This window comes from Pipra filicauda, unplaced genomic scaffold (assembly GCF_003945595.2).
Source record: "Pipra filicauda isolate LSUMZ 115617 unplaced genomic scaffold, ASM394559v2 scaffold732_size125655_pilon, whole genome shotgun sequence".
NCBI classification, from domain to species: domain Eukaryota; kingdom Metazoa; phylum Chordata; class Aves; order Passeriformes; family Pipridae; genus Pipra; species Pipra filicauda.
In genome coordinates this window covers 27,081-43,428 of record NW_024104901.1, presented here as the reverse complement: position 1 = coordinate 43,428, position 16,348 = coordinate 27,081, and the positions used below count along the sequence as shown (strand labels likewise).

Genomic DNA, 16,348 nt, shown 5'->3' with positions numbered 1-16,348 from the left:
TGAGGCCAGGAGAGTTTCTCATTTAGAATTAATTACAGTTACATTTGGAGCAGAAATCCCAGGGAGCATTAGATATTTAACTCCACACCGACACCAGGACCTTGCTTGTGTTAATTCTTCCCCCAGTGATGTGAAGATTAACTCCTTGGTGGGATGTTGCCTCCTCCAGCCAAGCCATCAGAGAGGGAGTTGATTTGAAGGGGTCAGAGGAAGGGATGTGAGAGCTGAGGTGGGAGGGCAGAGCTCTGTGCTGTCACCTGGCTCCAGAGCACACCCTAACAAAGCTCTGCCAAGTGCCCGTGAGCAGAGCAAAGGGATGAGTTGGAGAGAAAAAAGGGCTCCAAACCCTCCCAAGTGGCCACTTTGGTGGGCACCTGCAGGAGGTTTTGGCACCACTTGTCATGGTTATTGGTTCTCTGCAGGAGTCCACTGGCACAATGGTTTTGGTGAAATGCTGGTGTTGGTTTGATGTTCTGGAGGGTTCAGAATGGAGCTGAACGTCCCTCCAGAGCTGGGCCTTTGGTGGGTGAAGCTGCCACCAGGCTGGTGGCACCTCTGGTGGCTGGCAGGGATAGAGGGGGCAGGCTGTGCTCCCAGTGGGCACAGTCTGGGTCCACCACCTCCACGTCCATCCCTGCTCCAGGACCATCCCCTGTCCCCAACCCCCAGGTCCCCACAGCCACCATCCCAGAGGCAAATCCCAGCAAGGTCCAGGAGGGGGGAAGCTGCTGCCCCTGGGGAAGGTCAGCAGGAGGAGGGAACACCTGGGAGCTCATGGCTGGAGAGAGGTGGGAAGAGCTTCCATCCAGCTCTTGGATGAAGAGCTCTTGGTCCCTCTCAGGCTGGACATTGGCCCCTCCTGCCACCTGGGATAAATCCCTGCTGGATGTCAGGGCTCACCCTCCCTTTCCTACTACTGATGGGCTTGTTTGAAGGATCTGTTTTTAAAGGAGAACAATTCAGTTTTGCAGAGGTAAATCCTGTTCTATCTTAAAAACCTTGACACTCTTTTCCATGGTTTTATCTCCACTCTCAGTATAAACTTAGATTTTTCTGCCTTTTTTTTTATTTTTTGCATGCTGGATTTATTTTTTGGCTTGTTTGTTTTGTTGGTCATTTTTTTACGTGAATATTAAAAAAGAAAAATCTTAAAGACCAAAATCACTGTTTCCAGCTGTTTCCATTTGTTCTGTCCTTGTCATGACCAACATCTCCAACCTTCCTGCTCAGCTAAACTCCCCTCAGCTTTGGGTCCTGTGGGTTCTTTCTTGGGAGGAGGATGGACAAATACAGGGAATTGAGGATAAAAATAAAAGATTAGGGTGTGTTGTTTTCCTGTTAGTCACGTACTGAGCCAAAATCCCAGAAAATCAGGTGGAGAAGCATCAGGGGACCCCAAGTCAGTGAGGTGCTGAAGTCAGAGCTCCTTTGCTGGGAGCTCTCTGAGGAGCAGAGCTCACTTTCAAGGCAGAGATTAAACACTTCTAAATACTTAATTGTTCTTAGGAGGGGGAAAAAAATTGCTGGTATGTTCTCAGCTCCACTGGAAAGGGGCTGAAAAGCACGGGAATGTTTAATTTAGATAGGAAACACACAAGTGGTGGCGAGCTGAAGGTACACAGGGGGATGGAAACGGAGGGAAAACCCCCAGGAAAAACTGAAATGCAGGTTGAGGGCTGTGTTAGAACTAAAAGCATCCCAAGGAAGCAGCTTGGAGAGTTACATTTTATTTTTATGCAACACAAATTCTCCAACAAATTCCCTGAGCCGGTTCTCCCTGGGCTACACTCGGATGTGTGTAGATGACAAGAGTGTGGGCAGGAGCTGAGGCAGACCTGGATCCAGGAATTCCTGCCCTTGGAAGGTTTCTAATCTTCCAGCATCACTTTTCATTTCCCTCAGCCCAAAACTCGCAGGATGGAATATTTCAATGCAGGGAATGTCACTGGAAAAAAAAAAAAAACATTCCAAAGGGGAGAATCCTTTCTCACTGAGCCCGTCTGTGCTGTGACCACTCCTGCTGTGACACTGTCCCATGGCTGTGGTGTGGCCACTCCTGCTGGGACACTGCTCCCGTGTCCATGGTGTGACCAGTCCTGCTGTGACACTGTCCCATGGCTGTGGCTGGAAAGGGCCTCATCTCCTGTGGTACCTCGGGGATCGTGAGGATCCTGTGCTGGGAGAAGCTGCACCCCCAGCCCTGGAGCTGCTCCTCCTGCCCAGGGAGAACTTGGGGCTTGGGCTCTGACTTGCTGGGGAGAGTCCAGAGGAGGCACCAAGATGGTCAGAGGGATGGGGCAGCTCTGCTGGGAGGAAAGGCTGGAGAGTTGGGATTGTTCAGCCTGGAGAGGAGAAGCTTTGGGGTGACCTCATTGTGGTCTTGCAGTGCCTGAAGGAGCTACAGGAAAGACTGAGAAAAGACTATTTCCAAGGGCCTGGAGTGACAGGACAAAGGGAATGGCTTCCCACTGCCAGAGCAGGGTTAGGTGGGATATTGGGAAGAGATTCTTGGCTGTGAGGGTGGGGAGGCCCTGGCACAGGTTGCCCAGAGAAGCTGTGGCTGCCCCTGGATCCCTGGAAGTGTCCAAGGCCAGGTTGGATGGGGCTTGGAGCAACCTGGGCTAGTGGGAGGTGTCCCTGCCCATGGAGGAGGTGGGACTGGATGGGCTTTAAGGTCCCTTCCAACCCAAAGCATTCTATGATTATGTCATTCCCTGTCCTGGGACATGGACCTAAACAGCCCAAGGGGAAATCTCTGGGTCTTTACTGAGGACAAAGTTCCCATTTCCAGGCTTTCCTCTGCAGGCTAAAAAAAAAAACAAGAATACCCTAATTATTTCTTGGTCTTGGCGAACAAAGTGAGATCCAGAAGCACCCCCAGGATGCCCCAATGCCTTGGTGGCAGCTCATCATGTCCCAGGGCTGTTCTGTCCCAGTGTCCACACACAAAGGACAAACCCCCCTGTGCCTGTGCCAAGTCCCCGGTCTGTGGTGCAAAGGGAAGGGGAAACTCGGTCCATGGGCTGCCCCTCACCCCAAACACATCTGCCCCCCACACTGGGCACTGCAGGGGCACCTGCCACCCTGAAAGGTGTGAACTGGGCTCTGCAATCCATGCCCAGAGGAGCAGGAGCTGCTGGAAGGAGCAGCTCTGGGAGGAGCCCGGTGGCTGCAGGCTGGGAGGAGCAGTCCAGCACTGGCTGGGCTGAACTGGGCTCACTGGTTTGGCTGATGAGACAGCACCCAGGAGCTCTGAGCCTCTGGAATTCTTCTGGCTGAAGAACTGACACAGAAGCCAGAGGCTGCACATCTCCTGCCCTGTGAGCAAACCCAGCCTTGCCTCCTGCTGCTGTCCCTGGGGAGGGAGGGAACACAACCCCCTCCCACCTGCTGTTTTACCTTCACTGAGAACAAACTTCAGGCCAAAGGATGGTTTTGGTAGCACCTGTAGAGCCAAGTCAGGGCAATCCTGATCAGTGACTGATGTGCTTTTGTCTCCATAAATTTGATCATCCTCTGACAAACACATCTTAGAGGAGCTGATTAAACACAGGCTTGTCCACCAAAGCCAAGGCTGCAAAGCCTGGCTGCATTTTCTGCCAGCACAGCTCTCTGGGGGTTCTTGCTGAGCTCCAGCACCATTTCTAAGGGTGTGAGAGCAGATTTGCATGGATTTGGAGCAAGGGAAGCAAAGACACGTATCTGAAGCTACAAATTGGACTAAGAGATAAGAACTCTCCTGAAATCTATATGCAATTAAAAGCCCAATCTTCCTTCCTACAGTGACAAGGTTATTGCTTTTATGGAGCTGAACAGAGATGGATGAGTCCATGGATTAATAGCACTAAGATTTATGACACTGTGCTTGCCCCAAATATTCTGGGAGAATAGCTCTCTGGGTGAGATATTCCAGCTGAATACATTTGATAGGGTTTTTCTTTTCCTTTTTTTTTTTTTTTTCCAGCTTGGTATTATTTGGGAGAGTTGTGCTGCATTCAGAGCTTGTTAGTGCTGTGGGTTGAATATTTACTATATTCACAATTTATAAAAGTATTGCCAGGAACTGGAGCCCCAGGAAGAAAAAGTCATTGAGAAAAACAAAATACCAAATATATTATTTTTGAAGAGCTCAAGACTCCAGTGGCATTAAACTCTCAACAAGGGCCTGAGCAGTGATTTTAGTGTAGCTGTGCTGTTTTGCCCCATGGGAAGAGGGTCATGCTCCAGGGATGTCCCAAATGTCTGGCTCTGTTACAGCACCTGGAAGCTGGTTCTTCAGGAATCAGCTGGGACAGCAAAACCAACCCTTCAATTTGGCATGGCAGTGCAAAGGTTCCCTTTTTTCCCCCCCAGAAAATCACTGATCTGGGTGATTTCTCCTTCATTAAATTGGCTACTTCTGGACTTGTTTTCCTGTTCCCAGAGACTCCCAGGGAAGATAAAGCCAAAGGAGTCACTTCTGGCAGGAGAAATGAGGTGTCAGAGTTGGTGGAGACCCTGGAGCAGCCTCTGTGCTGAGCTGAGCTGGGGACGAGGCTAAAACACCAGCAGGAAATGAAAACCTGGGGGAATTTAAGGAGAGAGGTTTGAGGCTGGAAGGGCTGGAGTTCCACACCTAGGCAGGGCACAGGGGGGAGGACTGGGCTGCTGGACTGAAGGACAGGGAAAATGGGGAAAACATGGATATTGGACAGGCCCTGCTCCTCCAAACCTCCCAGGACGGGAGGGCTGCAGCATCCAGCAGCTCAAAACCTTCAGGGGTTGTTTTGGGCCAGGCTGGAGGGGTTTGGAGCAACCTGGGAGAGTGGAAGGGGGTGGGAACAGGAGGAGATTTAAGGTTCTCCCAACCCAACCCATCCTGGGATTTTATGACTTTGAGGAAGAGCCTCTGGGTGTTAAACATCCCCCTTTGCCCGCCCTGTGTCTCCTACCCCAGCCTGGAACTCCCTCCCTTCCACACCCAAACCCAGGGGAAGTTTTCCCCCACTTTTCCAGGACATCCTGGACTTGGTGTGGAGAGGGAGAAGCTCTGAAGCACCTCAGGCATGAAAACTGCTGGGAAAACCAATTTAAAAATGATTCTTGCCCTTGCTGGCAGGTGAATATGCCCTGGGTAAGGCATCTACCTTGGCACCCACTTTGCCACGTTGTCCAGGCAAAACAGCTCCTGCTTCCTGCCCTTTTCCTGCCTGATTTCTTTCAGGAAGAAGTTCATTTTCCTGCTACTTTTGGATGGTGACAGCACCAATGCCCAGCCCGGGTTTCCTGTCACCCCTCTCCCAACAGCAGATGCTTTTTGCTCCCTGCACCTGGAATTTTTTACAGGTGAAAAGGCGTTTTCAGCATCTTTGTGGACAGTTTTGTGGAGGGTGTTTTCCTGGTTCAGAGAAATTAAGTTAATCCTGCTTCCTAATATTCAAACCCACCTGGAAATGTCAGAAATAGGGATGGGTAGAAGTCTGATCCAGGAGTGGGTTGGAAAAGAGAAGGGGGGAAATGGAGAAGTGCCAGTTTTCCTGTTACATTGCCCAAAATGTCCTAATTTAAGGGGAACAAGCTCATAAATGCATTGCTAGAAATGTAGGAAAGAGAGAGAGAATTGGGAAAATGAACTTGATTTTCACTGATCAGCCGGGTCAGGGTGGTGTGGTCACGTTCACACTGCAAAAAGCCATCTCTGGGGTGGAATTTCCCCCAGTTCAAGCAGGAAAGGAGGGAGGAGATGGCAGCTGGGGCTCACTCAGTGCATTCAGAGCAGGTTCCTCCAGCAGCAGAAAATGAGGCTTTTTCCATCCCCTTCCAGAGCAAAGGCAAAGAGAGACACGAGGAGAAGGAAAGCTGAGAGAGCTCCAGGAGGGTTTGGATGAGGGGGGGGACTCTGGGGATGTTCCTGTGCAGGGCCGAGGGTTGGACTGGATGGTCCCGGCGGGTCCCTCCCAGCTCCGATATTCCAGGATCCTGTGGAGCAGCTGCTGCCCGTTCCTGGGCTTGTGGCACCATCCAGTGGCTGCTGGCAGAGCATTGTCACCTCCCCGTCCCCTCCAAGTGTCCCCTCCCCGGATTTCCGGAGCATCCTCGGGCTCTCAGCCGGGTCCTCCAGGAAGGAGATCGCCAGGGCACCTCACAGAGGACCCTTTCTCTATTTCCAAGCTCTCCCCAAACCCTCCTGCTTCAATTTTATTTTCACTTCGCCAGGTGAAGGCCTGGAATTTCCTTTTCGTTGAAAATAAGGAAACAAGGAATAAAATAATAATAAGGAAATAAGGCATAAAATAATAATAAGGAAATAAGGCATAAAATAATAATAAGGAAATAAGGTATAAAATAATAATAAGGAAAGAAGATGTAAAATAATAACAGGGAAATAAGGAAAAAATAAGGGGGGAAAAAGGAATTTAAAAAAAAGGGAAAAAAAATCTTCTCAGTATTTGTGCCGGACTTTCCTTGGGTGAAATCTTTGTTAATTTTTTTTCTCCTGTTAAAAAAAAAAATAAAATTAAAAAAAAGCAATTTGATTCTGACACTGCCACCACTTTAATTACATCAGCTCTCCCCATAAATTGAGGTTATGTTTAAGTCCTGCTTTAGTAATTCAATCATTTTGTCATTGCATCACTCCAATTATCTCTAGATTTGTTCCAGAGACCTTTTCTCCAGTCGATTCTCTGGTGAACAGACTCACTGCTTTGTTCCCAATGGCATGAATACTGATTTTTTTCCCCCCCAAAAAGAGGGTGAATGGCCAAACTTTAGGGAAAGGGCAGATGTCTGCAGCTGGATGAGGGGCCAAGGGCTGCAGGTTGGAACTCCCTGTGCCCAAACTGTGCCCCTGCTGACGGGCAGGAGCTGAGCAGAAGGCCCTGCACGACTGGGTTTTTTTATTATTTTAATGGAAATTATGTCAAAACCCCTCCCTGTGGCCCTTTGGCACAGGATCCCTGGTGGGCTGGATGCTTTGGGCGATGCCAAGCTCACAGCTGGGAAGGGTTTCACCCCCTGGGTGGTCCCTGTGCCCCTGATCCAGGTGTTCTCCCACCACGGATGTGGCTGTTCCTGCAGGGAAAAGCAGGTTCAGTGGCAGTCCCAGGGCATGGGGGTGGCACAGGGGGGCAAGACACCCACCTGTGGTCTCCTCTGTTTTCCCCCTGCTCAGGGGGGTTTGTTGTGCCCTGGGCAGGTCCCCAGGCAGGGTTGGGCACTCAGGGTGCCCGTGGATAAAGCCACCAGTGGGCACAGCAAGGAAGGACTTGTCCCACTGCAGCCCCAGGAGGGGGGTGACACAGGGACACTGCTGGTGCTCACCAGTGTTGCCTAAAACCAGCCAGTTTTGAGCACAGAAAGGCAGAAAACAGCTCTTTAGCTAAGGGGCCTTAAATGCACAAAGGTGTACATGGGCCTTCACAATTTTTATAGTTACATTTAATTATAACACCTGGACATGTGCTCGTGGTTACACCCAGCCCCCAACCCCACCCTCACCACACCTCCCCAGTTTGGGTCAGTGGTCCCAAAACCACCACCCCCTTCATCCCCATCCTCCTCTTCATCATCTCCTCTGCCCTCCTTGGAACAGCTTCAAGGGGCTGAACTTCAGAGTGGAACTACTTCTCAGCACTTTTGACTTGGTTCTATCCAGTCATGTGCCTTTTAGGTCTTTATTCTGAGTATTTTTTACATTCTGAGTATTATTCTGTATTTTCTAGGGATGAAATGTCCCTTGGAATCTCCTAATCTTTGTCCCTTGGAATTCTTGACAAGAAATGTTCACCAGCACTTTCAGAAACCTTGTCCAAAGGTGATGGACTAAAAGTGCTGCACTAAAATCTATATAGTCAAAGTTGTTCTTTTCCTTTGCCACATTTCCACCTGAAGTTTCCTAATTTCTAAACTGTAAGTTTGTTAAACTAAGACATTTATAGATTTTAAGGCATCCCCAGGGCCGTGCCCACCACCTCACTGATCCACCCTACAAGAACAAGGTGGTACCTGAACCAGCTGTTTCCTCCAGCGAGTCCAGAATCCATGGAATTCCCTGGAATGGCTGTGGAGAGCACGGGCTCCTCCTTGGGGCTGGGCCTGGGGGACACAGGGTGGGTTTCCCTCGGCATCCCTTCTGAGCTGGGGCACAGAGAGGGGGGGCTGGGCACTCTGCTGTCCCCTGTGCCCCCTGTCCACTCCTGCAGCAGCTCCAGGGCAGCCCTGGGATGCTCCAGGCTTGGAGGAACCCCTCATTCCCCATGGACACGGGCAGGTCCCTCACCCCCATCAGCTGCTGGAGTCTCCAGTGACTCCCACTCCTCCCTTGCCAGTGTTTGGCCTTGCTCTGCTTGAGCTCCAAACCTTCCTCTGGCTTCCTCTTGCCCCTGGAGCAAACACCTGGCTCCTCTCCCTCCCCTGTCCATGAGCTCCTCTCCCTCTGCCACCTCCTCCCACCCCCATGGAGCTGCTTTTCTCCAATCTCTGACACTTCCTCCAAGCTTTCATTTCATCCCGTTATTCCCTTTGCTCCAACCCCCCTGGGAAGTCCCTCAGCCCCTGGCAGAGGTTCTGGGAGGGGCACAAGGAGCCAAACCCCGCTGGGAAATGCCCCCCGTTTGTCTCTGGCACCACGAGGTGGGCACAGACCCTCGGGTCTGACCTTGCTGAGCTGTGGGAGTCATTCCACGTGGGAAGGGAGTCCCATGGGAAACAAACCCTGCTGGGGGGTCACAGCACCCACCCCGTGGTAGCTCCCAAAGGTGCTGCTGTTGGAGCAGCACTCGGAACACTCGGGGCCAGGTCGTGGCTGAGGGTCCTGGGCACCCCAAAAGAGGCTGATGGGACTCTCCTGCACCAGGGGATGAGTCCTGGCTGGGAATTCTGGCTCTGGAGGTCAGAGGGTGCCCCAGGGATTCCTCAGGGGGCTGTGGGTGGAGGGGACTGTGCTCCAGGGGGCGGGTTGGGGGTCACCAGGGCTCCAGGCTCTACTGCAGTTGGTACCACCACGGGCTGGGACCCACCAACAGACCTGGGGGGCTTTGGGCTGGAAGGGAACATGGAGCACAAGGAGAATCACCACCCACTCCTGGCAGCCTTGTGGGCTGCCCTTGGGGGACCCAAACCCACCCCCCATGGGGTTGTGTGAACAATGGGGGGAAAGGGATCTGCAAGCACTGCCAAAGCTGTATTTCACCCTGCTGGGGTTTTTTGGGGTCAGCTGGGGGTTTTCCTGACCCCACATGGGGTCAAAATGCAGAGAGCAACTGCAGGGACCTGCATCACCACAAATCCCCTTTTCTGGGGTATTTGGGGGGCATTTCTGGGGCACTGCCCACCGGGGCAGGGCACAGCATCCCATGGCCATCAGTGGGTGGCCAGAGGTGCCCACGCTCAGGGTGTGAGGGGACAGGAGGTCACCTCACTGGGATGATGGAGAGCTGTCCAGGCAGCTTGTATGGGCCTCTTGTATGGCCTGACTGCCCCCAGCACGGGGACCAGCTCATCCCTCAGGAGGAGGGAGCAGGGAATTCCTCAGCCTCCTGTTCCTGAGCCTGACCAGAGCCTGGAGTCTCCTGCAGGTCCCAGTGGGGATTCCCTGCACAACCTGGAGCAGAGGGTGGCCAAGGAGCCTGACCTTGTCCTCCCCCAGGACAGGAGACAACCCCTCAGCACCATCACCCCAATCTCAGGAGCATCCCTCGAGCTCCAAGCCCTGCCCAAACCCCAGAGTTCCCCTCAGCCCTGACACTCACCCTATTCCCAGCACAGCTCCCAGGCAAAGAGCCCCCAGTTGCTTTGGGAAATGACTGAAGACAAATCTCTGCAATTTTGGGGCATTTTTTACGCTCCAGGCTCTGGGTAGCATTTTCTCTTGGGAGGTTTTGGGACCATGAATGTCCTGGACTTGTAGGGATGTAAAATATGGGAAGTGAAGGGTCAGGTGGGGTCTGTGTCTGTAGGTCCACTTTGGGCACCTCTGCTGCCTTCCACACCCCCTCAGTGTTCCCAAAGGACGTGCCAGGGCAGGAGGGGGCGTGTCAGTGCTCCAGCCTACATGGAAAAAAACCCCAGGAATGCTCCTTTAAAGCATCTCCAGGGAACAATGTAAAAAATCCCGAAGTCACCGCTTTTCCTTCGTGCTTTGGGACCCGAACCGGGACCTCTGCCTTGCTCTGGGGCAGGGATGGATGGACCCTCCCGTGCTCCCTGCCTGGCCCCTGCAGCAGCTCTGCCGGGTGCTAGGGGGGGGTGTTGCATCGCCAGGAGCTCGGGAATGCTGGCAGGAGGCACTGCTCCATAGGCTCGGCACGAAAAAAGGCTTGGACAGTGAAAGTCCCCTTGAAAGCCCCGGGACAGGGGCAGCTGTGTCCTCCAACACCCTCCTGCCCTCGAGGAAGGGTAATTTAGCACAGGAAAGGCTGCCTGGAGGAAGATTTGCTGGAGAGACATGAATAACCAGGCTCAGAGGTGGGAGCAGGGGTGGGAGCACCCCCCCATGTGAGACCTGCAGGGAGGGTGGCTGTGCTTGCTGCCATCAGCCCTGCTGGGCTCCAAGCCCTGGTGGGATTTCTCTTCCCCTGTCAGGGATGGGCTTGGACTCACCTGGAGAGGAGCCACAGCAGAGCCTTGGAAGTGTTTCTCCCCTGAGCTCATGTTGAGCAGGGAAGTCTCTGCCTGTCCCCCAGCCCTGTCCCTCTCCTCACAGACACAGGGGAGTCTGGACAGTCGAGTCATGGGGCACAAGAGGCAAATACTCACTTGTTTCCAGAGCCTGAGCTATAAGCTGGAGAGGAGGGATGAGGATGGAAGCAGAGAGATGAGTGTGGGGGGTGAGAGGCAGGAGGGACCAGCCAGGGGCTGCCTGGAGCTGTGAGGGAAACAGGGAGGACTCTCTGGGCTGTGACCCTCCCCTGCATCCCCCCAGCACTGGAAAGTCAAAGTCCTGGAGGAAAAGCAGATCCTGCTGCCACAGGCAGGAACATCCAGCTGGGGTGGAGTGTGGGGCAAAGCTGAACCAGTGGGGATGGAACCAGAGCAGGAAACTCGTGGCCCCAGGGCTGAGCCACGAGAGCTTCATCCCAGGAAAGGGAATGGAAAAATATCCCCCCATGCCATGTTGTTGCTCCAACCACAGAATCATGGAATGACAAAATCTGCTGAGCTGAAAGGGACCCACCAGGACCATCCAGTCCAACCCTCAGCCCTGCACAGACCCAGCCCCAAAAGTCACCCCCTGTGCCCCAGAGGATCAGCCAAACCCTCCTGGAGCTCTGGCAGCCCTAGGGCTGTGCCCACTGCCCTGGGGAGCCTGGGCAGTGCCCAACCACCCTCTGGGGGAAGAACCTTTGCCTGAGATCCAACCTGAGCCTGCCCTGGCACAGCTCCAGCCGTTCCCTGGGTGCTGTCCCTGGTCCCCCCAGAGCAGAGCTCAGTCCCTGCCCCTCCTCTGCCCCTGCCCAGGCAGTTGGAACTGCAGTGAGGTCTCCCCTCAGCCTCCTCTGCTCCAGCTGAACACACCAAGTGCCCTCAGTGTCCTCACAGGGCTCCAAATCAAGGCTCTTCCCCACCCTCAGCTCTCAGCTCAGCCCCCCCCTGCCCTTCCTGGTGCAGCTGGGCTGGTTTTGGGGGAACAGGGGGCTGGAGGGAGCCTGGAGCCCCGTGCCTGAGCCCAGCACAGAAGGCCTGTGTGCAGAGGGCTCCCTTCTCCCGATAAATCCCGATCAATCCCGCATTCCTGGCTGCAGAGGCTCATTAGCTGCCGTGTTTACAGGAGATAACATTGTGCAGATGGCAAACATTGGATGAGGGCGACTGATCCACCCCCGCCTTTCTGCTCCCGAGCTAAAAACAGCTGCTCAGACAGACTCGGGAGAGATTCGCAAGCTGGGCTTCTTTTTAAGGAATGGGCTGGATTGGCACCACCCTGGGAAGGAAAGGAACTGCCAGGGGATGCTTTGCTCTGCGGTAGAGAAGGTCTCCAGGTGCCCTGGTGGGATTCAGTGGGGATTTTTGCAAAGCTGGACATGGGTGGCCACCTCATGTCATGTCAGTTGAACTCCATTTGTTTCAAAGGGATTTGGGAAACCCTGAAGGACCATCCCCATCCTTCCTTGGTGCCTCAGCATCTCCTTTCCAAGCATGTGTGGCTCTACAGCCAGAAGTGACCCAGGAGGATGGGGCAGCACAGCCCTTCCGTGGCAAAAGCCAAAGTAAAAGTGCAGGAGCGCAGACATTTGGAAAATGTGACTCACTTTCCAGGGAGAAGCAAGCTCAGAGGAGTGGTGGTTTCTTAACCCTTTTATTTTCACTTGCACTAGAAATGTCCCTCTCAAAAACGTAGGGGGTAAAGTTCATGTGAGAACAACACAGTGACAAGGTGGTGGGTTGGGCTTCTCTTCAGTAGAAATTTGTCACCCACCCTCATTTGCCTCAGAGGCCTCAGCCCAGTCCAAAGCCTGCTGTGTTTCCAGCTTCTCTGAGGTGGGAGCTGCCAACAGCGTGGAGATAAAATTCCTCCCAGGAGGCCACGCATCTCCGTAGGAACTTTTCCCTTGGAGAAGCTCACTAGGAGGCTCAAAGGCCCTTTGATTCAGGAAGGTTTGGTTCATGAGCACCTCTGAGGAAGCAGAACTGAGGCAAAGGTGTCCTTAGCGTCCCTGGAGGCAACGTCCCATGGATACCCACCACCACTCTCAGCATCCCAAGGGAATGGGGATGGTGATTATGGAAAGTTCTTTCTTTCCCCTGCAAAGCCAGGTGTGGACAGCGGTGGTGACTCTGTTTTGGGCCCAGCATGGGGAGGGTTGGAAGGATCACCCCTCTCCTCCTCAGCCCCTGTCACACATCCTCCTCAGAGCCCGTGGAGTCCCCGTGCTTGGCGTTCTGGATCAGGTCCTCGTAGGTGCTGGGGCAATAGGCCTTGTAGAGCTGCTCAGCCAGGGTGTTGCTGCCGGCCACCACGGCCTTCCTGTTGTGGTTCATGAAGTTCCACAGGTGCAGGGCGTAGGAGTGGTTGAAGTTGGGGCTTTCGTCCCACACCTGGTAGTACCTGCCCCAGGCCGGGTACGGGATGGGGTAGAAGCGCTGGGGGTTGAGGAAGGAGATGTTCTGGCAGCTGTGGTCCTCGGTGCCCTCGAAATCCGTGAGGTTGCAGAGGGTCTTGAGCATCCTGGTCATCAAGAAGGGGCCCTGGTTGCCCCAGATGTTGCCGTTGTACTTGAGGACGAAGTTCTCCATGCAGTCCCAGACGAACTGGTGGCGGGCGGGGAAGCCGAAGATGCCGTTGCTGGAGAATCGCGACTTCTGCGCCGCCAGGAAGCTGCGCTCGGGGATGGGCCTGATGGAGATCACGTCCGTGTCCATGTAGATGCCTCCGTACTTCCAGATGAGTGCCAGCCTGCTGGCATCAGAGCTGACGTGCACCCAGTTCTTCTCCTGCTCCGGGACCACCTGCGGGGTTGGGAAGGGGAGACGGTGATGAGGAGATCAGAGCAGGGACCTCATCTCTGAGGAGATCAGAGCAGGGATCTCATCTCTGAGGAGATCAGAGCAGGGATCTCATCTCTGAGGAGATCAGAGCAGGGATCTCATCTCTGAGGAGATCAGAGCAGGGATCTCATCTCTGAGGAGATCAGAGCAGGGATCTCAGCCCTCCTTCGGGTGTGAAACCGCCCCTGCAAACGTCCCTGCCCACCTTTGCTGCTCCAGCCCCTGGATTTCGTTGGAATAAGAAAAGGAGCAAAGCTCTGTTAACACAAAGGGAAGCAGGAGCCTTTCCCAGGTGGTTGGATGGGACCTACAGAGTTAAACCAACGCTGCCATGAGTCACTGCTGCTGTTCCAGTGGGACACAACCCACTTAACACACTCCCAGAGCACTCCCAGCTCTTTGAACTGGGCTCCTCACTGGCATTGTTGGCGTTTGGAGTCATTTTTTCTCGGGAAAAGAAAGAGTTTGGAGGAAATATGCCTGCCCTGCCCAACAGATTTGAGAAAAGCTGCTTTCAAGCCCTTTGCCAGAACTTTTTCCAGGGTGGAGCTCCCGAGATCCCACCTTGGCTTTGCACGTTGCTGCTATAGGACCTGAAATCTGTCCCCCATGGTATCTGCTGCAGGTTCTGTCGGTGTGTGGCAGCATTAGCAAGAGCTCAGGCAGCATGTTTTGTTCGACCAGCTTCTGCTGGGGAAGATTATTAAGCACTGTTTTCTCGAAACATGTATGAAATCTATTTTTATCAATGTTTCCTCTGCCAAAAAAAATCTCATTCTCCAGATAAGGGGGAAAGCTGAACCCAGCCGGTGATGTGTTCAGTAAACAGATTGATGAATCCATGGCAAAACACAACCAAAGTGAATCTATTCCCAACCAAAAAAATAAACCCAGTAATTTCACACAGCCAGTCCTGTGTTCCTCGTTCCCTCTAACCCAACTTCAGGCCTTTTCCCACCCCTGTTTATGGTTGTTTTCCTATTTTCCCGTTGTTACAACGCTCACCTGGTTGTACCACTGGAGCAGAGGGGTCTCCTGGAAGACAGTTTCCATCTGGAGAGGAAAAATGAAGACATTCTTCATAGAAGACAGCAGTGAGAAGGCTGCATAGCTGGTGTTGAGGTCCAAGGCCGTCTCGTTGGTGAGCCCCTTCATGAAGAGGATGACGGCCCTGTCCTGGTAGATCCTGGCAGCAGATTCCACGGAGCAGGACACCAGCGGGGGCGGCTCCAGGCGCTCCGTGGTCTCCAGGAAAATGATGCTCTTCCCAAGGTTCAGCACCTGCTCAGGTGTCAGGTAGTGCTGGGACATGGGCAGGTAGTTGAAGACGCAGCTGGACAGCAGAGAGATCTCGTACAAGATGCCCGAGACAAAGCAGAAGCAGAGGCATATCTGGATTTTCCTCAACATTCTTGCTTTCCCAGGGCATCTGGGGACATGCCTCCGGCATGGATGCTGGGGAGAGACAGGGAACAGCACAAGGAGATGCCAGTTCTTACTCAGCAGGACTGGGAAATGGTAGGGTCTGGCTTTGGACAGTGACAGGCCCGGGGATCAGCTTTCTCAGGGTGCTGCCTCTGTGGGCTGAAGTTTTGGGGTCCCACCTCCTCATTCCCAGCTAGGCAAGGGGAATAAGGAAAGGCCTTGGAGGAGGGACAGGCAGCTGTGCCTCGTGGCACATCTTCATTGGGTTGGCAGAGAGGGAGGAAGGGCCCAGGGAGAGCAGGGTGAGAAGGTTCACCTCGTCCATGCCAGGGCAAGGACCCCCAGGCCTATCCCTGGGGCAGGTTGGTGTAGGGAATTTTTTCCAAGCACTGCAGCATCATCCCAGCACGTGCTTGTCCAGAAGCAGGAGATGCCCAGGGAATCTGTGGAATTAGGTGGCCAAGGGGCTGTGAGAGTTGCAGGGAGAAGGTCATGATTAGGGTTTGGGGGGTGTCAGCCTAAGCTAAAACATCAGCATGGAGGCACCAAAGCCCTTTTCCCACCCAGGCTCTTCTGCTCCCACTTGAGCCCTGAAGGATGGGAAGGGTCCTGCAGGGACCAGTCTGCTGAGGGACCAGGGAGAGGCAGCTGGAAGGACAGAAGGTGGGTGGTTCCATACAAGCAAGGAATCAGGACCTACCTGGAGGACAGTTCTGAGGAATCTACATCTCCAGCTCCTTTTTCTGCCCTCGTGCTGACGTTCAGGCTCCCTTAAAGTCCAGCTCCCTGGTGAAGACACCCAAACTGTCTGGAGCATGCAAAGGGATTTCTGGAGGCAGACACTGATGCACAGGGGGAAACCAGCTCTGCTTCACCTGAACCTCAGGCCCAGGGAAGCCTTGGGAGCCACCTAAAGGGACAAAGAAGGGACAGGTTTTAGGTGAGACCCATCTCGTGCCCACATCAGCCAGACCAAGCTCCTCACTCCTGGTGCCACCAGAACAGGAGCCTGCACAGCCCCAGGAGTTCCTGCATGGAATGTGCTCTGCACCATTGGACAGGCTGTGACACAGGACATTCCCTCCTGAAATGCCACCTGGGATCAGCAGCCAGGTTCCCACAGAGGGGACACACCTGGAATGCCAACCCAGCGTTCAAGAGGCCCCTGGAAGTGTCCAAAACCTGACTGATTAAAGGGAATGGGAGAAAACAGAGCTCTGTGTGTTCAGGTAATTAATGAGCTGCATTTCCATGTCCCCCACCAGAATACAGATAAGTCCAGAGCACAACAAACCCCGTGGAAATTCCCCTGCAAGCACCAAGCTGTGGCAGCTCCTGAGCCATTTCTCAGGGCTGGATCTCATCACATGAAATATTAAAGCTGTGCCTGTTCCCTTCATTGCTCCTTTCCATGCTGCACAGCAGATTGGGTTGTTTTCCATCGAGTTTCCCATCA

At 53.6% G+C, this 16,348-nt stretch overlaps 1 protein-coding gene across 1 annotated transcript; it reads right to left on the bottom strand.

Annotated features, from left to right (window-relative positions):
- Positions 1-12,261: 12,261 nt before the first annotated feature.
- A4GNT (alpha-1,4-N-acetylglucosaminyltransferase) lies at positions 12,262-16,027 on the bottom strand. Its single transcript, XM_027736465.2, has 3 exons — positions 15,593-16,027; positions 14,473-14,922; positions 12,262-13,428 (listed from the first exon to the last, which is right to left on the bottom strand). The coding sequence occupies exons 1-3, from the start codon at positions 15,707-15,709 to the stop codon at positions 12,817-12,819; spliced, it is 1,179 nt and encodes a 392-aa protein (XP_027592266.1). The 5' UTR covers positions 15,710-16,027; the 3' UTR covers positions 12,262-12,816.
- Positions 16,028-16,348: the final 321 nt, after the last annotated feature.

Bases quoted from the DNA above. Each gene is read 5' to 3' on its own strand.
- A4GNT (XM_027736465.2), bottom strand. From the start codon at position 15,709: ATGCTCCAGACAGTTTGGGTGTCTTCACCAGGGAGCTGGACTTTAAGG. The intron at 14,923-15,592 runs GTAGGTCCTGAT...GTCTCTCCCCAG, and splicing joins TCCTCAGAACTGTCCTCCAG to CATCCATGCCGGAGGCATGT. The intron at 13,429-14,472 runs GTGAGCGTTGTA...CCAACCCCGCAG, and splicing joins TGCTCCAGTGGTACAACCAG to GTGGTCCCGGAGCAGGAGAA.